Source organism: Dermatophagoides pteronyssinus, unplaced genomic scaffold, assembly GCF_027571235.1.
Source record: "Dermatophagoides pteronyssinus isolate colony J.1.1.1.1 unplaced genomic scaffold, Derpt_VIB-CSIC_2022.12 sq0008, whole genome shotgun sequence".
NCBI classification, from domain to species: domain Eukaryota; kingdom Metazoa; phylum Arthropoda; class Arachnida; order Sarcoptiformes; family Pyroglyphidae; genus Dermatophagoides; species Dermatophagoides pteronyssinus.
This window is the reverse complement of record NW_027461532.1, coordinates 1,011,208-1,035,682: the sequence shown is the minus strand read 5'-3', so window position 1 is coordinate 1,035,682 and position 24,475 is coordinate 1,011,208. Positions and strand designations below refer to the sequence as shown.

General features: G+C 29.1%; 7 protein-coding genes across 13 annotated transcripts; 3 read left to right on the top strand and 4 right to left on the bottom strand.

Moving 5' to 3' along the window:
- The first annotated feature begins 2,722 nt into the window (after positions 1-2,722).
- LOC113789012 (uncharacterized) lies at positions 2,723-3,575 on the top strand. Its single transcript, XM_027338497.2, has 2 exons — positions 2,723-3,074; positions 3,251-3,575. Exons 1-2 carry the CDS (start codon positions 2,826-2,828, stop codon positions 3,482-3,484), a joined length of 483 nt encoding a protein of 160 aa, XP_027194298.2. The 5' UTR covers positions 2,723-2,825; the 3' UTR covers positions 3,485-3,575.
- LOC113788960 (uncharacterized) lies at positions 3,197-6,591 on the bottom strand. The gene is made up of 2 exons (XM_027338435.2): positions 5,034-6,591; positions 3,197-4,968 (listed from the first exon to the last, which is right to left on the bottom strand). The coding sequence occupies exons 1-2, from the start codon at positions 6,221-6,223 to the stop codon at positions 3,624-3,626; spliced, it is 2,535 nt and encodes an 844-aa protein (XP_027194236.2). The 5' UTR covers positions 6,224-6,591; the 3' UTR covers positions 3,197-3,623.
- A 243-nt stretch (positions 6,592-6,834) lies between these two features.
- LOC113788988 (uncharacterized) lies at positions 6,835-9,810 on the bottom strand. 4 transcript variants are annotated; one of them, XM_075821076.1, is made up of 3 exons: positions 9,495-9,810; positions 8,035-8,477; positions 6,835-7,977 (listed from the first exon to the last, which is right to left on the bottom strand). In XM_075821076.1, the coding sequence occupies exons 2-3, from the start codon at positions 8,396-8,398 to the stop codon at positions 7,100-7,102; spliced, it is 1,242 nt and encodes a 413-aa protein (XP_075677191.1). In that variant the 5' UTR covers positions 8,399-8,477; positions 9,495-9,810; the 3' UTR covers positions 6,835-7,099. The 4 variants fall into 4 exon arrangements, with proteins under 4 accessions (XP_075677191.1, XP_075677190.1, XP_075677192.1 ...); XM_075821075.1 differs by lacking the exon at positions 9,495-9,810 and adding an exon at positions 8,591-9,102; XM_075821077.1 differs by lacking the exon at positions 9,495-9,810 and adding an exon at positions 8,595-9,102.
- A 980-nt stretch (positions 9,811-10,790) lies between these two features.
- On the top strand, positions 10,791-13,489 carry LOC113788963 (uncharacterized). The gene is made up of 2 exons (XM_027338440.2): positions 10,791-12,507; positions 12,575-13,489. Exons 1-2 carry the CDS (start codon positions 11,036-11,038, stop codon positions 13,290-13,292), a joined length of 2,190 nt encoding a protein of 729 aa, XP_027194241.2. The 5' UTR covers positions 10,791-11,035; the 3' UTR covers positions 13,293-13,489.
- A 50-nt stretch (positions 13,490-13,539) lies between these two features.
- Positions 13,540-17,116, bottom strand: jus (EB domain-containing julius seizure protein). Of its 4 annotated transcripts, none has more exons than XM_075821080.1 (5): positions 16,885-17,116; positions 15,199-15,361; positions 14,340-14,510; positions 14,081-14,264; positions 13,540-14,017 (listed from the first exon to the last, which is right to left on the bottom strand). In XM_075821080.1, exons 2-5 carry the CDS (start codon positions 15,332-15,334, stop codon positions 13,675-13,677), a joined length of 834 nt encoding a protein of 277 aa, XP_075677195.1. In that variant the 5' UTR covers positions 15,335-15,361; positions 16,885-17,116; the 3' UTR covers positions 13,540-13,674. The 4 variants fall into 4 exon arrangements, with proteins under 4 accessions (XP_075677195.1, XP_075677196.1, XP_027194284.2 ...); XM_075821081.1 differs by lacking the exon at positions 16,885-17,116 and adding an exon at positions 15,413-15,563 and having other exon boundaries at positions 15,296-15,361; XM_027338483.2 differs by lacking the exon at positions 16,885-17,116 and adding an exon at positions 15,413-15,487.
- A 1,317-nt stretch (positions 17,117-18,433) lies between these two features.
- On the top strand, positions 18,434-20,090 carry LOC113789057 (putative RNA-binding protein 46). The gene has a single exon (XM_027338544.2). The coding sequence runs from the start codon at positions 19,266-19,268 to the stop codon at positions 19,941-19,943; it is 678 nt and encodes a 225-aa protein (XP_027194345.1). The 5' UTR covers positions 18,434-19,265; the 3' UTR covers positions 19,944-20,090.
- Positions 20,091-20,536: 446 nt separating this feature from the next.
- Positions 20,537-24,459, bottom strand: LOC113789000 (uncharacterized). The gene is made up of 4 exons (XM_027338480.2): positions 24,234-24,459; positions 22,344-22,583; positions 21,949-22,048; positions 20,537-21,764 (listed from the first exon to the last, which is right to left on the bottom strand). The coding sequence occupies exons 1-4, from the start codon at positions 24,457-24,459 to the stop codon at positions 21,326-21,328; spliced, it is 1,005 nt and encodes a 334-aa protein (XP_027194281.2). The 3' UTR covers positions 20,537-21,325.
- Between the last annotated feature and the right edge of the window lie 16 nt (positions 24,460-24,475).

Here is a 24,475-nt window from a genome sequence, read left to right as displayed (position 1 = left end):
ATTAATTTTGATTGGTTGGTGTGATGATGATGATGATGATATTGTTGATGTTGGTGGTGGTGGTGGTGGTGAAGAGAACTGAGAGTTATCATCAAGTTTCAACATGACTATCATTTTCAGTTTTTAAGTACCGGATAAAAAATAATGTGAATGATTGAATAACAAACGAGAGACAAACAAAAGTTTGAATGATTTGTTTGTTGAAAATCAATATGAAATCCAAAGTTTGTTTTCCGATCAAACAACAAATTCATCAATCAATCAATCATTAGATCAATATTTGCCTGTTGTAACTTGGGTAAGTTGAGAAATTCCTTTTACCTTCAATTTTTGTTTTCTTTCCATTACAGAATCAATTTGAATACACCGAACAAACAAACAAAAACCGGTCATGTGCCTACGGACAAACATCCTACCGGTCAGGTTGAACGTGAAAATTGTTTAGCTTGTTCTTGTTTTGTATGTTGAAACATCACTTTTTGTTTTTCACTAAATGAAATAAAGTGAATGTGTGTAAACAACCTGGAACATGCTTCGATTTTTTGTCGACCCAACCAAAGACCAAAAAAAAATTGAAAAAAAATTATATCCAAATTCATTTAAGTGGTCGGTGGGATTTTCGTCCGTCTGCAAATGGCCAAAAAAGCTCCATGAAAAAAACGAAAACAACCATCGAAAGATAAGTAAATTATGATTCTTTTTCTTTGATAATCAAAAAGGGGAGAATCGTTTTCTTGTTTTCTTTCCAATTATTTCTATAGATTGATCAAATCAATTCCAAATAATCACTGGTAAGATGTTATCGAATGATTAGAATGTTTTTGAAGAAAATGATGTCATTTGAAATGACCATAATGTCATTGACGATGATGATGATGAACATGAAATTTATTTACTTTTTCAATTTTTTTTTGATGTAATTAATTTTTTTTCTTTTTTTTACTTTTTCAAATTCAATTTATAATCAATGCAAAATTTTTTCATTCTTTCTGATTGAAGATTGATCATCATTATTATTATTATTGATGATTATGATGGCCAGGTTTTTCCATCATTTGATTCTTCTGAATGAAAAACAAACGATGATATTTCTCAACCATCATCATCATCATCATCATTGCCATTTTGGATGTAACGAACTAATGTTGTACTTCAATACTTCAAATCATTATGATTATCGTCCGAAATTGCTTGCATATTACAGTAACAAAATGAAATTCGTGGACAATAAGCTTTGACCGAAAGATATTTTCATCAATATTTTCGTTCGTTTTTTGTTTCTGGCAATAATTCGCGATAAAATATGACTAAAACGGGTTTTTTTGCACTGTTTGGTCGAAAATTCTGGTGACATCAGATTGAAATCATCAACTACAACAACAACAACAACAAGGTCGATGTTTTTGAATATATATATCCCACCGTGAAAATCATCGAACCATCATCATCATCAACAACATTTTTTTTCAATGTTTGTCGAAATAGAAAAATTTCAAGGTTGAAAAATATGATGTGCTAAATTTGGCAAACGGATGATGATGATGATGATGATAATAGTAGCTTTAGTATTGATAATTTTAGGTTGATAGTTGATTAATGTTATTATTGATTTGAATTTTTAAAAAAAATTTCACAATTGTTTTTTCTTTCCATCAGGAAATACAACAGGCAACAACAAATAATAGAATGAATATTAACATAATAATAATAATAATCATAATAAACAAACAAACCATGCATGTTAATGATGATGCTGATGATGATGAAATTTCTTCTTTTCTTTCATTCAAAAATACAAAATTGAAAAGTTTTTGTCATCATCTTCAACACAATAATGATGGATCATACTTTGTTTTTTTAAATTTTTGTTTTTTAAAATTATTTGTTGTTGTTTTTTTTTGCTTGTAATCCATTTCAATAATAATAATAAAAGAGAATATTCACATGGTTAATTAACAAATCGTGTAATCAATCATCGAATAAATATTGATCGATTATGGAAAATGATTGATTGATGGTCGACCAATCAATCAATCAATCAATCAATCAAGGACAGTGCATTTTTTTCATCTATTGGAAGAAAAAACTAGAGGAACGAGGAAAAAAATGTTTTTATTATTATTATCATTTTCATTTGTTTTCACCAATGGATTTCCTACCTGTGTTTTTGTTTGATGGCTTTATTTACACAAACACACAGAAAGAAAGATAGATAATGACAATGGCATTTTTAATTGATTTATTCAAATCGAATGAATAAATCAATCATTAACACGGGGAATGTAAAAAATATTGTGAAATATTTTTATCACCATAGATATAATATGACGCCTTGCTCGTTTCTTCAATAAATTTTCAATTCTTGTGAAAAAAAACGAAAACGAAAAACAATAGCCATCGATCATCGAATAATGTTTGTTTTTTTTCATTATTATTTATTGCTGTCGACCGAATAAGTTGTATTTTATTGCGGCTGCTGCTGCTGCTGTTTTTTCGTTTGCAAAATTTCAATTTACAAAAAAAAAAACAGTTTTTCAAATCAATCAATCAATTTCAAATTGTTTTTGGCGATATCGAAACTTGTTGAATATCATCAACAACAAAAAAAAGATTCGATTCTATTACTGTTTTGGCCATCTATGGATTCGAATTCGAACTAAAACACCATGATACATTGTTTATGAATTGATCGAGGTCAATGTGTGTGTTTTTTTCAATATGAATGTTGTTTTCATATGATCATTCGGAATTTGATTTTTGCTTTTTGGTGGAAAATTTGGCTAAAGATTTTTGAATAATTCTGAAAAAAATTGAATTATATAAACATGGTTCTAGCATCATTACAACGTATGGTTCATACGGCAATCAAACAAACAAATACAAATTGTCGTATTTGGCAAGGAATGATTTCGTTGGGAACTGTTGGTATTTCACATCAATATCAACAGTTACGTTTGAAAAGTAAAATTGGTTTCTGTGGCTATTTGGAACATGCTGAATTTAAAAAACGTGATATCCGTTATCAAACATCAACAAGACATGATCCAAAACGTATATCATGGCATGATTATCAAGTATGTTTACTAATATATTGATGTCATCGTTTTAATTTCGTTTTTGTCTTTGTCAATTGTAAAAAAATGGCTAATATGAATAAATATTGTTCGAAATTAATTATGTTTGCTAATAAAATTGATTGATTTTCTAAAAAAATTGTTTATTTTTCTTTGTAAAATTGAAAAAATTTTAGATACGTTCATGGAAAGCACGACATTCAAAAAAACCATATCCATATTGGCAAGCTAAAATGGATTATGCTGAAAATCTTTGCCGATTAGGAATGTCCGATTGGTCAATCAATCAGATAACACAATTACATCCACATTGTATACAATATTTAAAACGTAAAATTTCTGGAAATGTTGTACTATTACGTGAAGCAGAATATTCAAATTATGTTAATCATCGTACAGGTGAACGTTAAATCATCATCATTGTAATAATAATTGTAATTTTTAATATATAAAAAATGGAACAATTAATTAATTAATTAAACAACAACAACGGAAAAATAAACTACACATGCAATATTTATGTTAGTGAGTGAGTGTATGGCGGTTTGATTAGATTAAAATTGAAAATTTTAATCGTACAATCGATACTAAATGACCAATAATTCTTGTTACATCTTCAAAATTATTAGCCAATCTTGATAATGTAAAACGATTGAAAACATCAAAACTATTGATAGTATTTTGATTGATCGGATAATTTTCCATACCGATTAAATTCGGAACAATAGTACCAATGGTTTTATTGTTGTTGTTGTTGTTTGGCATTGCAAATATTGTACAAACATTTTCCATATTATTCGAATATCCAGTAATACGTTCGAATAGTTGATATTCATTTCGCATTATTGTCATCAATAAATATCGAATACGATCGATGGCTGACAATTCTTTCGATGTTCGATTTGTTTCAGCCGGTTTCGTTCTACAATTTACGGATGAATTGGCAATCGTTTTTGAATCATAATTTCGAATCAATAACATTGCTGTCAATAATGGTAAAAATCGATATTTTTCTTTCAATGATAATAACCATTTTCTATCATCCATCATCATTATTATTGGTGATTGTTGTGGAATAGTATTATCAATATGATAAAATTCAAATGAATTGAATGATTTTGGTGATTGATTCTGTTGCGATGATAAATGCGATTTTTGAAATTTTCGTGATTTAAGAAATGCACGATGACATATATTTTGAAATGAATTCTGATTGGATAATAATAGTCCAAGGAATTGACATTCATTATTCGTTGCAGTTGTTGTTGTTGTCTTAATATCCACAGTGTTGGTCATTGTCAATGATGTTGAATTTAATTGTTGCGGTTGTTGTTGTTGCGGTTGTTGTTGTTGTGGTTGTTCTTGTTGTTGCTCATCATTTTTATCATCGTCCTCGCTACAAACATTGCCAAGAATTTTTAATTTCTGATATAATTCACAAAGATTATTATGAAATGTTTGTTCACCGAATATGATTCCATTAAAATTTAATGATTTTTCGGCTGTAGGATAAACAGCAGCCAATATCATACAAAGAAGCCAATGTTTTGAACGATGAATAAGATCGGCCTGATTATTGATATGAATCTGACGGAAATCATCCATATATGATATAAATTTTGTAAGCATTTCATCAGTTAACATAGCCAGATATTCCATAATGATCAATGCTGAACGTTGACGCATACTAATCATTACGTTTGGATTACAAGACTGTCTATCATGTTCATGATGATGGTGATAATAATAAGGATAATCTTTTACATTATTGATTAATCGTAAAAATATTCGAAATTGTGACATCAATGTATCGATAAACATTGCATATGAATGATATAATTGTCGTTGAAAATTTAATGTTTCTGGATAGAAAATTATATCCAATGGATCCAAACTATTCAAAAAAGAAAAAAGGATCAACATGAATTTCAACGAGAAAAAAGTGAAAGAATTGCTAACCGTTTTAATTTTGGTTCCAATGCTGATGGTTCATATTTCATACCGGCATCGATACATTTTTTAAAACGACATGATTTACAACAACGACGACGATTCTGTTCAACAAGTATTGGACATCGTTTTGGTTGCTGTTGATCAGATAATGTTGTCATTGATTGTCCATCACCATTATCCTGAGGATTATGATTTACAATTGAATTATTACATTTATAAATATCTAGATATCCTTTATAAATTTCCATATCCGCGCCACTATCCAATAATTTTTGTTGATTTGCTTTCAATGACATCGTAGCCAATATGGTACGACGAAAAAATCCTTTACATCCTTCACATGCAAATACACCATAATGACGTCCGGATGCAAAATCTCCGCAGATAACACATTGTGGATTAATACCTTCATTTTTACAATTACGTTTTAATTGTTTATATGGTGATTCTAATGATGATGATGATGATGTTGCTGTTGATGATGAAGAACATAATGTTGATGATGTCGTTGATGGCGACGAAGACAATAATGAAGACGATAATGATGATGATAATTGTGGTGATAATGATGATTTTGTTGTTGTTGTTGATGATTTCAATTTCAATAATTTCCTTTTCAATATACCATGAACATTAAGTGCAGATTTGGATTTTTGTTGTTGATTATTTTGATCATTTGTAATAATTGGAGAATAGAATGTTGTCGTTGATGACGAAGGTTGCGATATTTTTGGTGGTGGTGGATCGTCAATGTTATTATTATTATTATCGTAATGGTTAACTATTGGTTGATGATCATCATCGGTCATCATCATTGTCATTGATTTAATCGATGATGATGATGATGACATATCATACCAACTTGAAGTGTTTGGCATCATTTTTTGTTGAATATAATTGCCATTAATTGTATCAAATGTCATCATCATTTGATTCGATGTGGTCGACATTGACGATGATGATGATGATGGTAAATTCTTCTGCATAAAAGTTTGATGATTATTCATCATTATTGTTCTTGATGAATTACCATCATCATCATCATCATCATTTGTTAATCCATCGGATAATGGTTGTTGTTGTAGTTGTTGAAATTCCGATTTAATATGATCATCATTTTGTGAATATTGTGAACAAATCGATGATATTGATTCCGGATGATTCGATGATGGAAAATGATTCTGAATTTCCATCATTCAATTCAAAACAGATATGAACATATTCTTGAAATAAAGAGAGGGGACAAAAAAAAGGTTTGTTGAAAGAAAAAAAAACAATAATCTGATGACGATGAGAATGATAAGCAAGATTTTTTTTTTGTGATATGTTTGTTTAAAATCCAAGTCAAAGTTTAAAATTCAGATCGATTTTTTTTTTGGTTAGTTGTTCAAAGCTAAAAAATTTTTATTCGACCCTTAGTGTGTTTGTTACAATGATGATGATGATGATGGTTACAGCCAATCGGCCAAAAAAAAAAACCTTTTCATCATCCAAAATTGGTTGATTTTATATTCGCATTTGTAGCGATCGAATAAGAAAAATATCTTATTCATCATCATGATGAACAATGGATGAATGATGAACAACAATCATAAATAATAAAATTACAAGCAAAATTTCATAAAATGACTATGAAAATCTCATTCAATCATCATCATTTGTATTGTATTTGATTTTGATTATCAATTTTTTTTTGTTTTGTTTTGGGTCAATAAACGATGACAATATAATGATTGTTGTTTGCTGTTGTCGAAATAGGCAAATTTTTAAAAAAAAACCGCGCTCGCAAATGAAATATAAATAGAAATTTTCATAAGAATAAATAATTTTCATTTATAAATCCAATAATTATTCATCAATAAAGATTATTATAGATTCACAATATTTTTTATTTGTTTTCAAATTAATTATTGAATCTGTGTGATTATATGGTTAATAATAATTTAAGAATCCAGTTTGTTTGTTTTTTGGTTTTAAGAACATTTCGGTTTTGTCGGCTTTGATCTATGCTGTGTGTGATCCAGGAACATAAAGAATTTCGTCGTTGTTGTTGTTGTAAATATGTAAAATTTTTACTCGCCATCTGTTGATTGGACAACCTCGTCTTTTGGACTTTGTTGATCACCGGAACTACCACCACCATTATCATTTTCATCTTTGTTGGATATTTCCTGAACAGTATCCGTTGATGTTGATGGTTGTTGTTGTTGTTCATCACCAACAATAATGGTTGGATTTTCATTCATATCGCCGGAAGTTTGCTGTAAAGCTGATGATGATGATGTTGTTGTCGTTGATGGTGGCCGTGATCTAATCGATTTTGTTGCCGATGATGGTGGTGCTGATGGTTTTGCTGCCGATGATGATGATGATGATGGTGGTCGTAATTGTTGTTGATCATTAGAATCAATCTTATTTTCTTGATCATCATCTTGATTTTTATTATTATTATTATTATTATTTGTTGAAAATTTTTCAACAAATTTTCTTGCTTTCTTTTTTTTACCTTCAAGTATTTCATTACGTTTTTCTTCAGCTTTTTTCTGTTTTTGTATAATTTCTTCATTAGTTTTTTGTTCTTGATTTGTTGACCATGATTTTCCTAATGAACTTAATTTTGGTAAACGTCTTGGAAAACGTGCCTGTAATTTTGATGGATCTGATGCAAGTGGTGTTTCATCATCATTGTTGTTAGTGTTGTTTGTTGTTGTTGTTGTCACATCCGTTTGATTTCCATTAGTTTGAGTGGCATTAGAAAGTGTATTATTACCATTATTCGCACCACTATTTCCACCACCACCATTCATACCAACTAATGATCCAACACCCTTAATAATTTTATCACGAATCGATTCACCATCATTGATAACAACATTGGTCAATTTTTTTGTCTTTTCATCAACAGTAATTTCAAATGCAACTGGTTTAGGTATATTTTCTGATGCTGCTGCTATAAATTGAAATTTAATTAATTAATGTTTTTTTTTCTTCAGAAATTAATATTTACCTTGAGATGGTGTCATTGGACGAACTTTGGCCGTACTTGCTGAACCACTTTTACTATTACCATTCAATGATTTTGTTGTTGTTTTTGAATCTTTTGAATCGGTTTGTTTTTGTTCAACAACATTACCATTTGCATCTTTATTATTATCTTTTGAATCTTTAGAAGTTTTGGATTTAGATTTTCCTTCTTTCACTGGTTTTTCTTTTGGTTCTTTTTTCGGTGGTTTTTCTTTTTTTTCTTTTACTTTTTTTTCTTTTTTGGTTTTTGTTTCATTTGTTGTTGTTGTTGTCGTTGTCGTTGTCAATATGTTAGCCGTTGCATCGCTAGTGGATTTTGTTCCAAAACAAGTAACAACTTGTCCCATGATTTAAATGATAATTTGAAAAAAGTTTTTCAAAAAAAATCAAATGAAAAAAACACAAGTCGAATTCAAAAAAAACACACTGAAAATAATTAGCAAAAAATCAAAGAGAAAGTGAAATGAAAGAATTAAAGGTAAAATCGTTTTAGACAATGAAAAATTATGAATAATGATGGTCGATAGCGACAAACATACATACACACACAGTGAGAGAAAGATATATAGCAATCGGATTAGGTCATTGTCCACTTGTCCGAACAATAACCATTTATAATTTTTGAATAGAAATAAAAACAGACGGATTTTTTTTCAAATAAACGATGATGATAATGATGATAAATCCAACAAGAATGAGGATTATCCAGTTTGTTTGTTTTCGGAGGGTATAGCTACTACAATGTATATTCCAAGAAAGGGTATTACTAAAACAACAACAAAAAAAAAAATTTCGCTACGAATATCACCCGAATGAATGAAAATGAAAATGAAATGAAATTTCAGATAAGTTTTGCAAATCAAAAAAAACCACAATAAATTTGGTTGCAATACAATGAAATAGAACACAGGTAGACAGAACAGGTATGTAGTTTTTTCTTTCATTTGTCAAGCAGGTGTAGATGTATAACATATGTAGAATATTCGGAATATGCTCGTTATTTTTTTTATTTTCGGGTTTCGAATTGACAATCGAAACCCGAAGAACAAAAAAAAAAAGAATACCAGAATGTTCAGGAATCTTTTCACAAGGAACAAAGAAAAAAAAACCACTAAACATTAAATATAAGTTGTGTATTTCAAAACTTTCTACTTTTTTTTTGTTGTTTTCGGTAACTATGATCGAATGAAAAATGGGTAAAATTATGGATCGATCATAGATCTATTATTATCTTGGTCGTCATCATCATCATCATTATCGAAATATATGAAAAAAAAGTTCATTTGAAATTGATCCATCATTCAAGTTTAAATTAAATGATGAGGATGGATCAATTTTGAATCTTCCCCCCTAATAATGAATTTTGTCGACTATAAAACCAAAGAAGAAAGGAAAACCTTATAAAATTAAACGATAAGTTATATATAGAACATATATATTCACCATGACAATTTGTTGTTGTTTCCGATATTTCAAAGAATAGTTGTTGTTGTTGTTGTTGTCTTCATCATCGATGGTTTCCATTGACAACCTCAGAAATATTGAATTATTCTGGGAAATATTTTCATTTTTTTCGCTTTAGCCAACTTTGTCATCATTGTCATTATTATTAAAAGTCTGTTTGTTTGTTTGTTTCATTATCATCATCATTGGTCGTTAATGGTGATCATCAGTATTGTAGACAATATAATTGAGTTTATTATTAAAGAAAATAATATGTCTTTTATAGATTTTTTTTAAATACTTGATGAAGAAAAAATGAAACAATATCGATCGATTTCGATTCAAACAACAACAACTGAATAACAACACAATATGAATAATAATAATAATACTTTATCGAAGTTGAAGAATGGCGGTGACGATGATAATAATAATTGGATCGTCATCATTGATAAATTTATCGATGATGAATGAATAATGAAAAACAGAATCAGTATTCATATTTTCTATATGGATGAATTTTTTCTTTCAAAAAAAAACACAAAAGTAAAATTATTCTTTTCGATTGTAATGATTATCGATTTGAAATGTTTTTGTTGCTTGTCTCGAGAATCTTAATTTTTTTAAAAAAAGTTTTTTTAAAGTAATAATTTCCGTTGTTGATGAGAAGAAGATAAATTACCTGTCACTTATAAAAGTGGGAGAAAAATTCTCTTTTTGAAAAAAAATGAAAAACTTTTTTTTGTTTTGTTGAAAAACAGAATAAATAATTCGGATTTCATCATCATCACAATTATTTTTTGCTGGTAATTCTGGTATACAAAAAAAAAGTTTTGACAATTTATATCGATCAATTTGAAAAAATCTTACCTCAGAAAAAATGACAAAGTTTTTGGATAACTGGATTGGGATGAAATAAGATGAATTAATTTCAAAAAAAAATTATCATCCGGAAACCAATTCTTGAATAATAATTCTGAAACAGAAATTTTGACCACGACACGTTTGTTATGAACATCCAAAAAAAAAAAATTTTTTTGTTCAAAAAAATGGTCACAATACAATACGTTTTTCATCAAACTTAATTATTTACAATGCTTCTAGTACCGAACATAACATTCTATTATCAATACTACCACTACACTATCTGAGTTGAATTGTGACCATCGCTTATCATAACAATACTTTCGCTTTTCATGCATTAGCAAATCGAATAATAAAAAAAAAAAAAAAAAATGGAAAATGGAATAATAATAATAAGCCGAAAAGAGAAACCAGCACCGTCGTTTGGTGTTTTGTTTTGTTTTGTTTTTTTTTGCACTGGTTTTGCCCATATAAAAAAAATAAATAAATTGATTTCATTTGTTAACTAAATTAACATTTTTCGACACGTTTTTGTTTTGGTTTGTTTTAATTATAAATTGAATTCTGAAACTTAATGATAATGATGATTGTAATTACCTAATTCATTTGATAAATAAATTAAACTTCATTAAAAATTTGACAACGAACGAAAAAACCAAAAAATAAAAAAATAAATCATGACTGATGCCGGATTTTTTCGTGGTACAAGTGCCGATCAAGATAATCGTTTTACCGATAAAGCTAAAAAATTATTAAAACAATTAAAATTCAGTGATGTATTGAATCAAAAAGTTGATATAAAAAAAGTCAATTTGGAAATTATCAAACCATGGATACAGAAACAGATAACAATTTCGCTTGGTCTTGATGATGAAGTAGTTTACGAATATGTTATCAATCAATTGGAACAAGAACGTTATCCTGATGGTAAAACTATGCAAATAAATCTGACCGGATTTCTTGATGGTAAACGTGCTCGTGAATTTATGGATCGTTTATGGACATTATTATTGGATGCAATGACAACCGATGATGGTATACCGCAACAATTAGTAGCAGAAAAAATGGCTGAAATACACAAACGTCAAGAACAACAATCGATTGGTGGTGATGAATCGAATGGTGTAACAAAAACTGAAACACCTAAAAATTCGAATGTTCAGGCCAATCAATCAACAAATGATAATCATCATAATCATAATCAACAATTACAACGTAAGTCTAGAAGCAAAAGTCCTAATAATGATCAACGTAATCGTAGTCGTAGCCATAGTAAAGATCGTGATGTACGACGTCGTAATGACCATCATCGACGTAATAACGCTGGTAATAATAACGATGATCAGAAAAAACGAAGCAATAGTCGATCACCTCGACGTCGTTCTCGTTCCCGATCAAATTCAACTGAACGTAAATCTCGAAAACGATTAGATAATCGTTCAAAATCTAGATCACGATCTCGTTCACCATCAATATCTAATCGTCGACAACGAAATGCCGGTAATCGAAAACGGTCTGTATCAAGATCACGATCACCATCATTTTCATCACCACCATCTCGTTCAAATCGTAATGATAATTATCGTCCCAGATTTATTGATCGTCGAACAAACCGAAGACGTTTTAGATCACCATTACGGCGGTCAAACTCAAATTCACCACCGCCCTTTTATCGTCGACGTGGTGGTGGGGCACCATATCGTCCGCGTGACCAATATCATCATCGACAGCAATCATATCGTGGAAATCGTTCGCCACAATCACCACGAGGGTATCAACGTCGTCGTGATCGTAGTTATTCACGTTCGCCGCCACCATCACAATTAATTAATTCATCGCATCAAAATCGACATGGTTCTCCTATGATGAATAATAATATTCGTCGTCCATTATCACCATCATCACGTAAACCAATGCATCGATCTCCATCACCAATCAATCATTCTCGTTCGATAAGTCGTTCTCCACCACATAATTTTAATACACAAAGACAACATGGCTTTCAGCCACCACCACCATCATTATCGGGACGGAATTATTATCATGATTCTCAGGCAAATAAATCAAATGTTCCTCTACCATCATCACATCATCAACAACCATCAACACTGCCAGGTTCTTTCCGAGAACGAGATATATCAAATGAACGGTAAGATAAAAGTTATTTGTCAAATATTCCACTAATCTCTTTTATTTCCATTTGAAAAATTCAATAGAATGAAAAATCCTGAATCTGAAAAACGAAGAAAGAAAAAATCAAAACACTCAGTCAGTTCGAGTGATGATGATGATGATGATAATGATGAAAAAACCAAGAAAAAACATCGCAAACATAAACGGCGTAATAAACATCGAGATAGTGATGATGAACCGGATGATAGTATTGAGGATGTAAATCGTTCATTAAAACGTAAAAAAGATGATGATGATGATGAAGAAGAAGATGATGGTAGCGGAAAACATAAACGCAAAAAACATAAAAAACATAGCTCAAAAAAGCATCGTAAACATTCAAAACATCGTAAACATCGTAGTAAGAAACGAAAAAGCAGCAGTTCGGATGATGAAGATGATGATGACAATGAATCTTTTGCTGGTAGCGATAAAATTGATGATATTTCGGATGGTGAAATAAAAGAATTATTGAGCAAGAAAAAATCCACATCTAGTGGTAAGAAAAAGAAATCGAAAAAATCTAAAAAGAAAAAATCACATAAATCATCATCGAAAAAACGTAATAATTCATCATCATCATCATCATCTGAATCGGATTCTGATGATAAAAAAGAATCAGATGGTCATGAATCATCAACATCACCAATTAAAAAACATCGAAAACATGGTGGTAAAAATAAACGACGTAAACATCGTCGACAAACAAATAGTGATGTTGATAGTGGTCATGATGATGGTGGAGGTGATAGTGGACGATAATTTTTTTTTATAATTATCTTTCTATCTATTATCATTTATCCATCTTTTCAATTGTTGTATCGTTATTTCGTATTTGTTTTATATACCCAAAACACACACACACACAATCGACTCATGGCAATTTAACAACTATGCTCACACATATAATTAATAATCATAAAATTAACATGGATAATATACTTTACATTCATCGAAAATTGTCTATTGATATATATTTTTTTTTCAATTAAATTTAAATAAAACAAAATTTAAAATTTTCAAAAAAAAAAACAAATTTTGTCTTTATTTCAACAAATAGATGGCAGCAAGAACGTTTTTTTTTGTAATTTGAATTTCATTTTAAAAGTTTTTAATTTTTAATTTTTATTTTTATCAAACAAAATTACATATTATGATGATTATCTGACGGTAAAACATTCATATCGATATCCATATCAATTGTGGTAATTTTTTGCTGTTCATCATTTTGTTGATCACTATCATTACAATCATCACCATTATTATGACGACGAGTTCGATCATGTCGACTATTTCGATGATGATGTTTATTACGAAATTTTGAATCATGTAATAAACGTAAACGATGATGTTTTCGATTTGAATTTGTTATTTTTTTATGATCAAGATGTTCTTGTTTTTGCGATGATGATGAGGATGAATTATGTGTGGCAACTTTTAACAAACGTGGATTTGAAAATATTCCACGTCGTTCTTTAAAACGTGCTCTTTTGAAATGAAAAAATTTTTTGCATAGAAAAAAGGGTTTTTCAAGATTCAAATTTACATACCGACTGAATAGATTCATTGCCATACACATACCGAAAAACATGATGGCCATTATGATCAATATTAAAATCATATGATTTCCCGATCTGTTTCTATTTGTCGTCGTCGTCGTCGTCGTCGACGTTGTCGTTGATGATTCCTGCTCATCATTGAAATTGAATGATTGATTCTGACGACGACAAAAACCTTCAAAATTTCAATGATAATCAAAATTATTATTAATAATAACTAATTTCAAAACTATTTTCAAATTCAATTTACCTTCATGGCATTCAAATTTAAAGGTCGAAGGCAATATTGTTGTTGTTGTTGTTGTTGTTGAGATAATTGATCGATTATCCTGATGATTATCATTACAATCATTATCATTTATACAATTTTGATATTCAAAAACATTGGCTGTTTGGCTGAATGTCTTGTTGTCGGTTATGTCTTTGAAGAAGAAAAAAACCCGATCAAATTCAATTAATTAAGCTAATTGATTAATTATTAATCTCATTCTTTTGCACGCACACTACAAACACAATTTTTTTTTTTTGTTATTATTGTCAGATTTGCTTTGCTTTCTGTTAGCCATATTTAGGAAAATAAAATTGATAACCATATTCAATCAATATGACAATATTGTTATTTTCAATTCAATTTATCATTGTCAATATTGCTAGCTAGATTCGTTCGAAAAGCATTGTTTTTGGAAACCATAATGATCCTGTTTGTTTTTGGGCGTTTTTTATTGTTACCTTTGTTTTTTTTCATTACCATCATCTTCATAATGATCACTGACTGACTGACCACCATAATCATCATAATAATCGTAACATTTTAGCTAAAATTGGGTGGATCAAAATAATGGCAAGACTTTTAAATGGCGAAAAAAATCATGAATACCAGAATCAAATGGAACAAAAAATAAACGTGATTTGAATTTTTTTTCTGGTTTTCAAGAATCACTGAATTGCTATTAATATTTTATTGTGTGAAACTTATTAAAACTTTGGTTTCAAAACAGTAAAAAAAATAGATTTTTACAAACAAAAAATGTTTGAATTGTGGGCTATTATCAAATGGTAATCAAACGAATGTTTTTTTGTTTTAAATATTGCAAAAATTCCAAGCTTACCATGTTTTATTCGTTGAAGAATCATTCTGGCCAATGTTGTTGATTGTTCAGATTGATTATTCAATACTATTGTTGACAATTCTTGTTGAGCATTTACCATTGTTGTGATGGTCATCATCATTATGGTGATGATCATGATTGCAATGAATTTTTGATGGAAATTCTACAACAACAACAAAATTTGAAACATTGAAAAGAAAAGATTCTGTCTTACGCAAATAATGTCTTGGTGATGAATAATGAATTTGAATTATCATCAAATGATTAACGAAATTGAACAACTAATGAACAAAAAACTTTTTGGTTTTCTACATTTTGGTTGCTGTCTTTTCATCAATGATATTCAAACAACGAATGACGTAGCCCTTGAAAAAAAAACACGAAAAAGATTCAAAAACTTTCTCTTTCTCTCTCTCTCTCTCTCTCTCTCTCTCTCTCTCTCTCTCTCTCTCTCTCTCTCTCTCTCTCTCTCTCTCTCTCTCTCTCTCTCTCTCTCTCTCTCTCTCTCTCTCTCTCTCTCTCTCTCGCACACACACTCGATTCAAATTTGTTCAATTCTTTTGCTTTTCGCAAGCCAAACAACAAAAAAAAACGATAGAGGGCGAGAAAGAGATTCTGGATTCATTGCGGAATCAGCCAAACACTCAAATCGGTTCATGCCCACAAATTATATACCATGAATATGGATGGAAACATTCAAAATGATTGATGAATGAATCAAAATTTTTTTTCTTCTTCTTTCAAGGGCCCATTATCAATCTTCAGCTTTGGCTCGCTCGTTTTTTTTTAATCTAATTTTCCTAACAAGATGATAAATAACAATGTGAATCCTTCTTGTTTTCTACATTTTTTTTTGTTGTTGAATATATAGAGAAAGTTTATGAATGAAAATACAATTTTTTTCATTCAAACTAACTGCTGCTGAATTGCTAAATTATTCTTTTATCATCATTGACAATGAACAATTTGTCCTTACAATTTGACATTTAATTCAATCAAATTTTTTTTTGTTGTCCATTTTTATTAATTTGATATTTTTTCCTTCGTATTCAAAGGGTTAATGTTTCCGGAATTGCAACTTCTTAAATCGATTCTTCTTTTTCCAACGATGATGCGGCAAAAAAGCTCTCATCATAAAGAATCAAGGGGAAAGAAAACACCATCATTATACGACTACATTTGAGCTTTTTGTTGTAGTTTAGAATAAGATAGTTGAGCAACAACAACAACAAACGACGAAAATTCTCAACGATTTAGGCCATTTGTTATTACTTTCTTTATTAGCAAAACAAAATTCCCATAGTGAAATAAATTTTTTTTTCTTTCTGTAGTTTTCCATTCGAGGACAACGACAACTTGCTATAGCACCGAAATCATTGGTTATATTATTGCGTGTGCGTATTTGTTATGATCCAAACAAACAAACAAACAAAAAAAATCAAATGAAACAACCAGTGATAAGAAAAAGATTCTTCCCATTATCATCATCATTGGAAAAAATTTTTTTCTGTTTCAAAAGAAATTTTTTATTCGCTAAAAATGAAATCAGTTTTTTTCTCCCATTTCATCCCCTCTCTCCCCGAAAAAAAAATGGTTCATTATTTGCAATGAAAAAATCCATTGAAAAATTTGAAACTTCGAAATGGTGAAAAAAAAAGATTTTAAAAGACAATTGAAAATATTTACACTATTGAAAAAGTGTACATGTGTCAGAGATATATATGAGTACAGAGAAGAGAAAAAAATAGATATAATATTTAAAACATTGGAAACATTATTTGGTTAGGTCGTCCGTTCAGTATCGAAACCGATCCATAAGCCACTCAAATGGTTATTGTCGATGTACAAAAACAGATTCACTGATAAATAGAACAAACTGGTTGAGAATTTGTAACACATTGAACTTTATTTAATTGAAGCACGTGTTTATTATATCATAAAAAATGGGAAAAAGGAAAGTTCGAAAAAGAACAACGAAGATATAAAAATGAAAAGCCAAGTTCGAATTCGAACTAATAGAGACCGGAGGAATCTATGGACGATACTATCAAGAAAGATCCTGATAATTTTCAGAAGATTGACGGTCGTTTGTTTCGTATAGAGGACCAGAAAAAACGTTTGTATATCAGGGACCATTTGGAACAGATGAAGATATAAAAATCTATTCATGAATATGGCCATTTCGAAATCAAGAAGAACTACGTAAGCGTTTCTGGTGGCCAGATTGGAAGGCTGATTTGAAACAGTTTTTGAAAAAAAGCAAGAGACGAGCAATTCAAGAAACGGCAACCGTTGTTCTATGACGAAAAAGGTTTAGCACGATGTTTGACCAGATTGGAGCATGCTGAATTAGAATACGACGAAAAATATCCAATTGTATTGCCAACGTGTGAATTCACCAAAACATTCTTAGAATATCTACATCAGAACGATAAGCATAGTTCAGTAGCGTATTCAATTTGAAGTAACTGACATCGGAAAAGTACATGATTTCCTTTGTGTAGAAATTATTGAAAAACCAAATCATTTCGAACTTTGGCAAGGAGAATCAATCAAAAAAAAAATTCTTGAACAATATAATCTTAATGTAATCCTAATGTAAACCAGCACGTGTACCTATGGCATCCTTATATCTACAACCTGATGGAAATGTTACAGGTGGACCCAAGAACACAGGCATACATCAAATACAAGACGATTAAAAAAACGGCCGAAAGCATCCTGATTGACTTAAGAGATGGGCTTGAGGAGGTGATCCATGATGATGAGATGGATAAGTTACTTGAGCTTCTCGAGGGAGATTAGCTTGAGAGTAACTATTGAAATGAAATGAAAAATTTATGTCGTTGTTGTTTGAGGGAAAAATAATTGTTTATAGTCTTACATTTCGATACTTGTATATTTTTTCTTTAAATAAATAAATTGTTTTTTTTCTACAACCTGATGATGAAGAGATTGATAATTTGAAATTCATAATATGTAATTCATAAATAATTTCAAATGGTCGCGTCTTGCTCATCCATCATTGCTTCCCATTATCATCATTGGAAAAAAATTTTGTTTCAAAAGAATTTTTCTTACAGCTTAGCTTTAAATGAAATAAGTTTTTTTTTCACCATTTCATCACCATCTCCCCGAAAAAAATGACTCATTATTTGCAATGAAAAATCCATTGAAAAATTTGAAACTTCGAAATGGTGAAAAAAAAGATTGAAAAAATTGACCATTTTTTTTAAGAAACAAAATTTTAAAAACCAAAGCCATAAAATGTTTTTAAAAAAACAGTATCCTAATCAGTGATTACCTTACTTTGAACAAACAAAAAGAGTTCAAAGGGCATTCACAACAAAAACGTAAACAACGTAAAAAACGTAAAAAAAAAGTTAAATCGAAACAAAATTCTTGGTTAGTAACCAAACAAAAACCATACTGTTTGACAAAAATTTTTTTAATCCTAACAACCAAAACAAAAAACCTTTGTCTTAAACAAAACAAAACAGAGAAAACAAAGTTTACCTTTTTCTTTTGTTCGATCCATCCACACACACACGCACGAAGGTCCAGTATATTTACATTAACACATTCGCTAACTGCGGTTTGGAGAAACACATTGAAACCCAGCAAATGGACGACCCATCGCTGGCAGCGAACGTGTTAATGAATGTATATGTGTGTGTGTGGATGGAGAACAAAATTCAAGAAAAAAAACACACACACAAACACAAACATTTGGCCCTAGGGCTAGGAAAAAATGTGTATGCGTTTCTCTTTCTCTTTTTTTTTTTTTGAATATTAAAAATGGATTCGATTTGATTGATTCGAATGATAAGAAATGATTGGTAGGTAGTGGATTCTCATAATGGTCGATATGACCAATACATATTTTCAATATAAAAAGGGTCATTTTTTTTCATTGAAGCAAATTCATTTCGTTTCGATTACGTTTCGTATTTTGGCTTTTTTTCTGGTTCATTCGATATTTTTTGCTTTTTTTTTACCAAAAAAAAAATGTCCTTTTTTCATCGCCATCATCATCATCATCATCATCATTATCTGAATCATCATTGATGAATAGAGTAATTATTGATTCAATTCGTAATGGTACACATCCATTGTATCAATTGGTTATTGAAAATGGTCAACGTATTATTCGTCCAATTAATGATGATTTTCGTATAAATCCCTATTATGATGATGTTCGTAAACATGAAATTTATTTAAGTAATTTACCACAAAATTCATATGAAGATGAATTATTACCATTCCTAATGCAAGCTGGTCCTATTTATCAATTACGTATTATTATGACATTATCTGGTGCTACTAAAGGAAAAGCATATGCTATTTTTGCTGATATTGAATCATCATTACGTGCTGTACAAATATTGAATGGTCAATGTATACGTTCATCATATTCATTACCTGTACAGGTTGAATTTTCAGTAAATAATAATCGTTTACGTGTTCGTGGTATACCTAATTCGATAAAATCATCTGAACAATTACAACAACGTTTATGTTTAATTGGTATTGAAGATATTCGTTTATTTCCAGCAAAAAATCTTGATACAATTATCGTTAATGGTAGTAGTGTTGATGATTGTGGACAAGAAGCAATAATTGTTTTTCATGAACATTCACAAGCTGCAAGTACTAGACGTGTATTCATTTCAGGATCAATCGAAATTGATGGTCATAAATTGACAGCTAATTGGGATATACCCGATAAAAGTATATTGCAATAATTTTAAGTTTTTATCTTTTTTATTTTCTTCTTTTTATCTTTTGTATTTCCATTTATGTAACTAAATTTATTAATGTAAAAAAAATTAATGATTGTAAACGCCATCAATGGCTTCTATTTGTATTATTCATTAAAATGATTATTTTTATTTTTTTGCTCAGCAAAATATTATTCTGTAGCATTGACTATTGACAACTTTTTTTCCGTAAAATAATTGTTTTGAAAATAAAACAAAATATTTTAAAAATAGATGGCGACACGTGTTTTACAATTTGTAATTTTGTAATTTAATTTTTTATTTTTTTGTTAAAAATTACATCGACATCTGTTATTCAAAGTTCGAATCACTATTGTTTTTTGGTTTTTTCGAATATTAGCGCCATCCTTTGTATTAATTTATCATCATTATAAATTATAAATCAAATGAATCGGATTTGTAAAATGAAAAAAAAATGAATGTCTTTATTATTGCAAAAATTGATAATTTAAAAATGAAAATGTTTTGTACAAACAAAACATTATGTTTAACAAAAGACTACTTGTATTCAATAAAAATCATCATTAAGCTCAATAAGGATGACATCGACAAATCACTTGAAAAAATACTAATAAAATAATCATCCATAATTATGTTGATGGATTCATTTATTTCTTTAAAAAAAGAAAGAATTCTTCATATTGATGATGATGATGATAAAACAGCAATCGGATTAAATCGGGAGGACATTATTTTATTTTTTTGGATGAACATTTGAATCAATAGATAACCAATATGTATGTTACAATTCATTTTGTTCGAGATTTGGCATACAAAAAAAAAAAGACAAAATAATAATAATAATAATGTTATGCTGTTCTTGTTTCTTTTTTGTTTTGGACATAATGATAATATTACTTTTTGTTTGTGAAATATAAAAAAAGCCAGATAATGGTTTTTTGGATAAAAGAAAAAAAAATCATTTTGTCAATGTATTCGTATTCGATTGAAATCACAATAAAATTTTTTGTATTTATTTATTCTTTGTTTTGTTTGCTAACATTAACGAATTGTGAACCAATTCTTTAGCCAATAATTTTTTGTTTTTTGTCTTGTTTTGTTTCTTTCATTTGAAATATATTGAAACAATTTGATTTTATTGAGATCGAAAGATTGGGTCGCACCGAAAAAAAAAGAAGAAAAATTCAAATGAAATGGAATGCAAAGAATTTCAACGATAATAATAAAAAAACAATTCCCGACAATGCTGAATGGAATATCAATAATAATAATGAATAGCAATAACAATTCAAATGAAATTCTTTCGATGTGGTCATATAGTTTTTCATAATGTTTTTTGTTTTTTTTTTGCATGATATTCTCCATTATCATCATCATCATCATGATTATTGTAGATTGACATTGATTGTTCCTTGTTTTTGTTTCATCATGTTCTTTGATGATTTCGACGACGACGATGATGATGTGGAGGATGATGATGATAAAGCAGTGATTGAATTGTCAAACATAGGAGTCGGATATGTCAATGTTGATCCAATCATTGCTGTAGGAACAATATTTGTTGAACCTAAACTATTACGTACTGATCGATGATTATACATCGATGATGATGATAAAGATATTGGTGCCTGTGGCAATGATAATCGTGGATATTTATGATGATTCAATGAATATATCATTCCTCTGTCTGATGACCATTGTTGTTGTTGTTGCTGTTGTCCGGATAATTGTGATAACTGAGATAAACGTCTTTCTTGTGCTTTGGCCAATTCTAATTTCTGTGGATTAGCAAATATTGAACGTTGAGTATTACGAAAACGAGCCCTATATTTATAAATTGAATACGATTTGAATGGACCATCATATCAACAATACAGACAAAAAGAATCATTTAGATTCATTACGGTAATGGTTGATGATAAAACAAACAAACAGGAATATATAAAAAGAAAGAAAGAAAGAAAGATTAGAGACATTCAATGATAATAATAATAATGATAATACTTACTTGGCAAATAATTGTAATACAATACAAATACTGATAAACATTGATATGAGTACAATAGATATCGGTAACATTGGCATTCGACGAACTAAATCGTTCAATCCTTCGTTCGTTATTTTCATTTTATCATTGAATGAAATTAGAAAAAAAATGGGAAAGAGATGGGAAAAAGACAAAGAACAAAAAATGAATGAATAAATTATTAAAAATATATAATCATTAGTGAATTTGTTGTTGTTGTCGTCGTTGTTATTGTTATCTCATTTAATGTGAATATCATTCTATTATTAATTGATAATTAATATTTGGCAAAAAAAAAAATGCCTAGGCAAATTGTTTTCATTGTTTAATTCGATAATCAATATTGTTAATTTGATAATAATAATAATAATAATTACGATTATTCGATAAAAATGTTTGATTATCATTATTATGATAATTTTTTCTATTTGCATTATCGTTGTTGGAACTGTTGGCTGTTGTCGATTGATTACAATAATATGATAATCCATTGCAAACACATTGATTCAATACTAGATCACATTTATAATGATATTGATTTGTTGATGAATCATCCTCTGGACAATCACTTGTCGTCGTACAGGTTTTATTCGTATGAAAATTATTGATCCAAGATTCTAGAATGTTTATTCAATGAAATTTGGAAAAGAAGCAAAAAATTAAAGAAAAAAAAAATTAGAAGTTGAAAAAAATTACCAAACTCTTTATCTTAAATTGAAAGAATGTGATACGAAAAAAGTGAGAATGGTGAACAACAAAATGACATTTTACATACATTAATGCAAAAAAAAAATGTCTCATCATCAAACACATAGAATACATGTAAAAAACTGGATAAAGAATGAATAATTTAAATGTTCTTCTACTTTCATGATTCTTGACGGAATATAAGATGAATTCATTTAATGTGGTGAATAAACAAACATGGTGAACAACAATGTGAAAAGACAACAAGACAAGACTAAGATGTTTCGGTGTTTTCTTTGTATTATTCATTTATCGCTAGGGTGCAATGACTTTTTTTCTGGTTTTGGCTTTCTTGTTGTTTGATTCTGTAATGGGGTGTTTTTTTTGGCTGTGTTTACTTTCAAACAAAGAATGACATTAATTTTTTTCCAGAAAAAAAGCAGAATTGAGTCGAAATAGAGTTGTTATTGTTGAAAAGTGCAAAAATGAAATATTGGCGAACTTCTTTTTCCCCCCAGTCAAAATCCATTTGAATAAACATTCTGGGATAACAATAGTGTTAACAATATGCTTTTTAAGCAAAAGAAATAGCCAAAATAACTAGCTAAATGATCATTTCATTCATGTGTAGATACGAAACGAAAAACTAATGAAATTTAGATTAAATATCAATGAATTTTACAACAACAAAATTAATAGTAGATTTTATCAGCATGTGTTGCACCATAAACAAACTATCACTTGATTATAGTTTGGAAAAAAACAAAATCTGTCAAAAACGTTTGACCCAAACAATGATATTACACTGTATGATGATATGAGTGTCAACAGAAGCAGCAGAAAAACTTCAAATATTTTTCCCTTTTCCAATATTCAAAGATAACAAACATATAGCAAATATAAAGCAAATCATAATCATTATTATTATTCTTAAATTATCATCATATCACATGGCCATTCAAATGTGACCGATTAATTAATTATAATTATAATTATAATTAGATTGATATTCTATATTCATATTAATTATAATTATAATTAATTAATTGGTAATGAAGCAAACAAAACAAAACAAAAACAAAAAAAACAAAATGATGATGGTGACAATCATTCATTTGAATAAGTATATTTGCTTGATGTTTAATGATATTGACATTATGCGAATGTGTGTTGTGTGATAAAAAAGAGAAGATGATGATGATGTTTTTTGTTTGAAGAAAAAAAGAAAATTCATTACCATCATTATGATCACTTAACACAAATGCATCAGACAAGGGAAATTATTTTTTTCATTTCATTCATTTCAAATCAAATTCCTGATGTAGAATTTGGTTGCTGTCTCATTTATTTATTTACTCTTTATTTGTCTTGGCTTTATATGTTTTTTCCTTTTTTATTTTCTCTCTCAATACACTACTGATATTGTGTGTGTAGCATCCAAATATAGAGAGGCTTAACCAAGAGAAAATAATTCAACTAATTGGCATTAAATTACTTGAACAAATGGAACAACAAAAAAAAAGAATTAACAAATTGGAAAGCGATTCATTGGCTATATTCAAGTTTCGACTATACGTTACCGTTCGAATGAATCGATGATGATGATGATGATGACACAGGCATTGATAATGATGATGTTGATGGCAATTTTGAAAACATTGACATTATAGTATGGCCATCATTATTATGATTCGATGAATTCAATGATAATAATATTGTATCATTGTTTTTTATGGTCGATAATGTTGATGTTGATGATGGTAATATAGATAAATTTTGACCAAAATGATCATCATAAACAATCATAATGATAATGGCAATA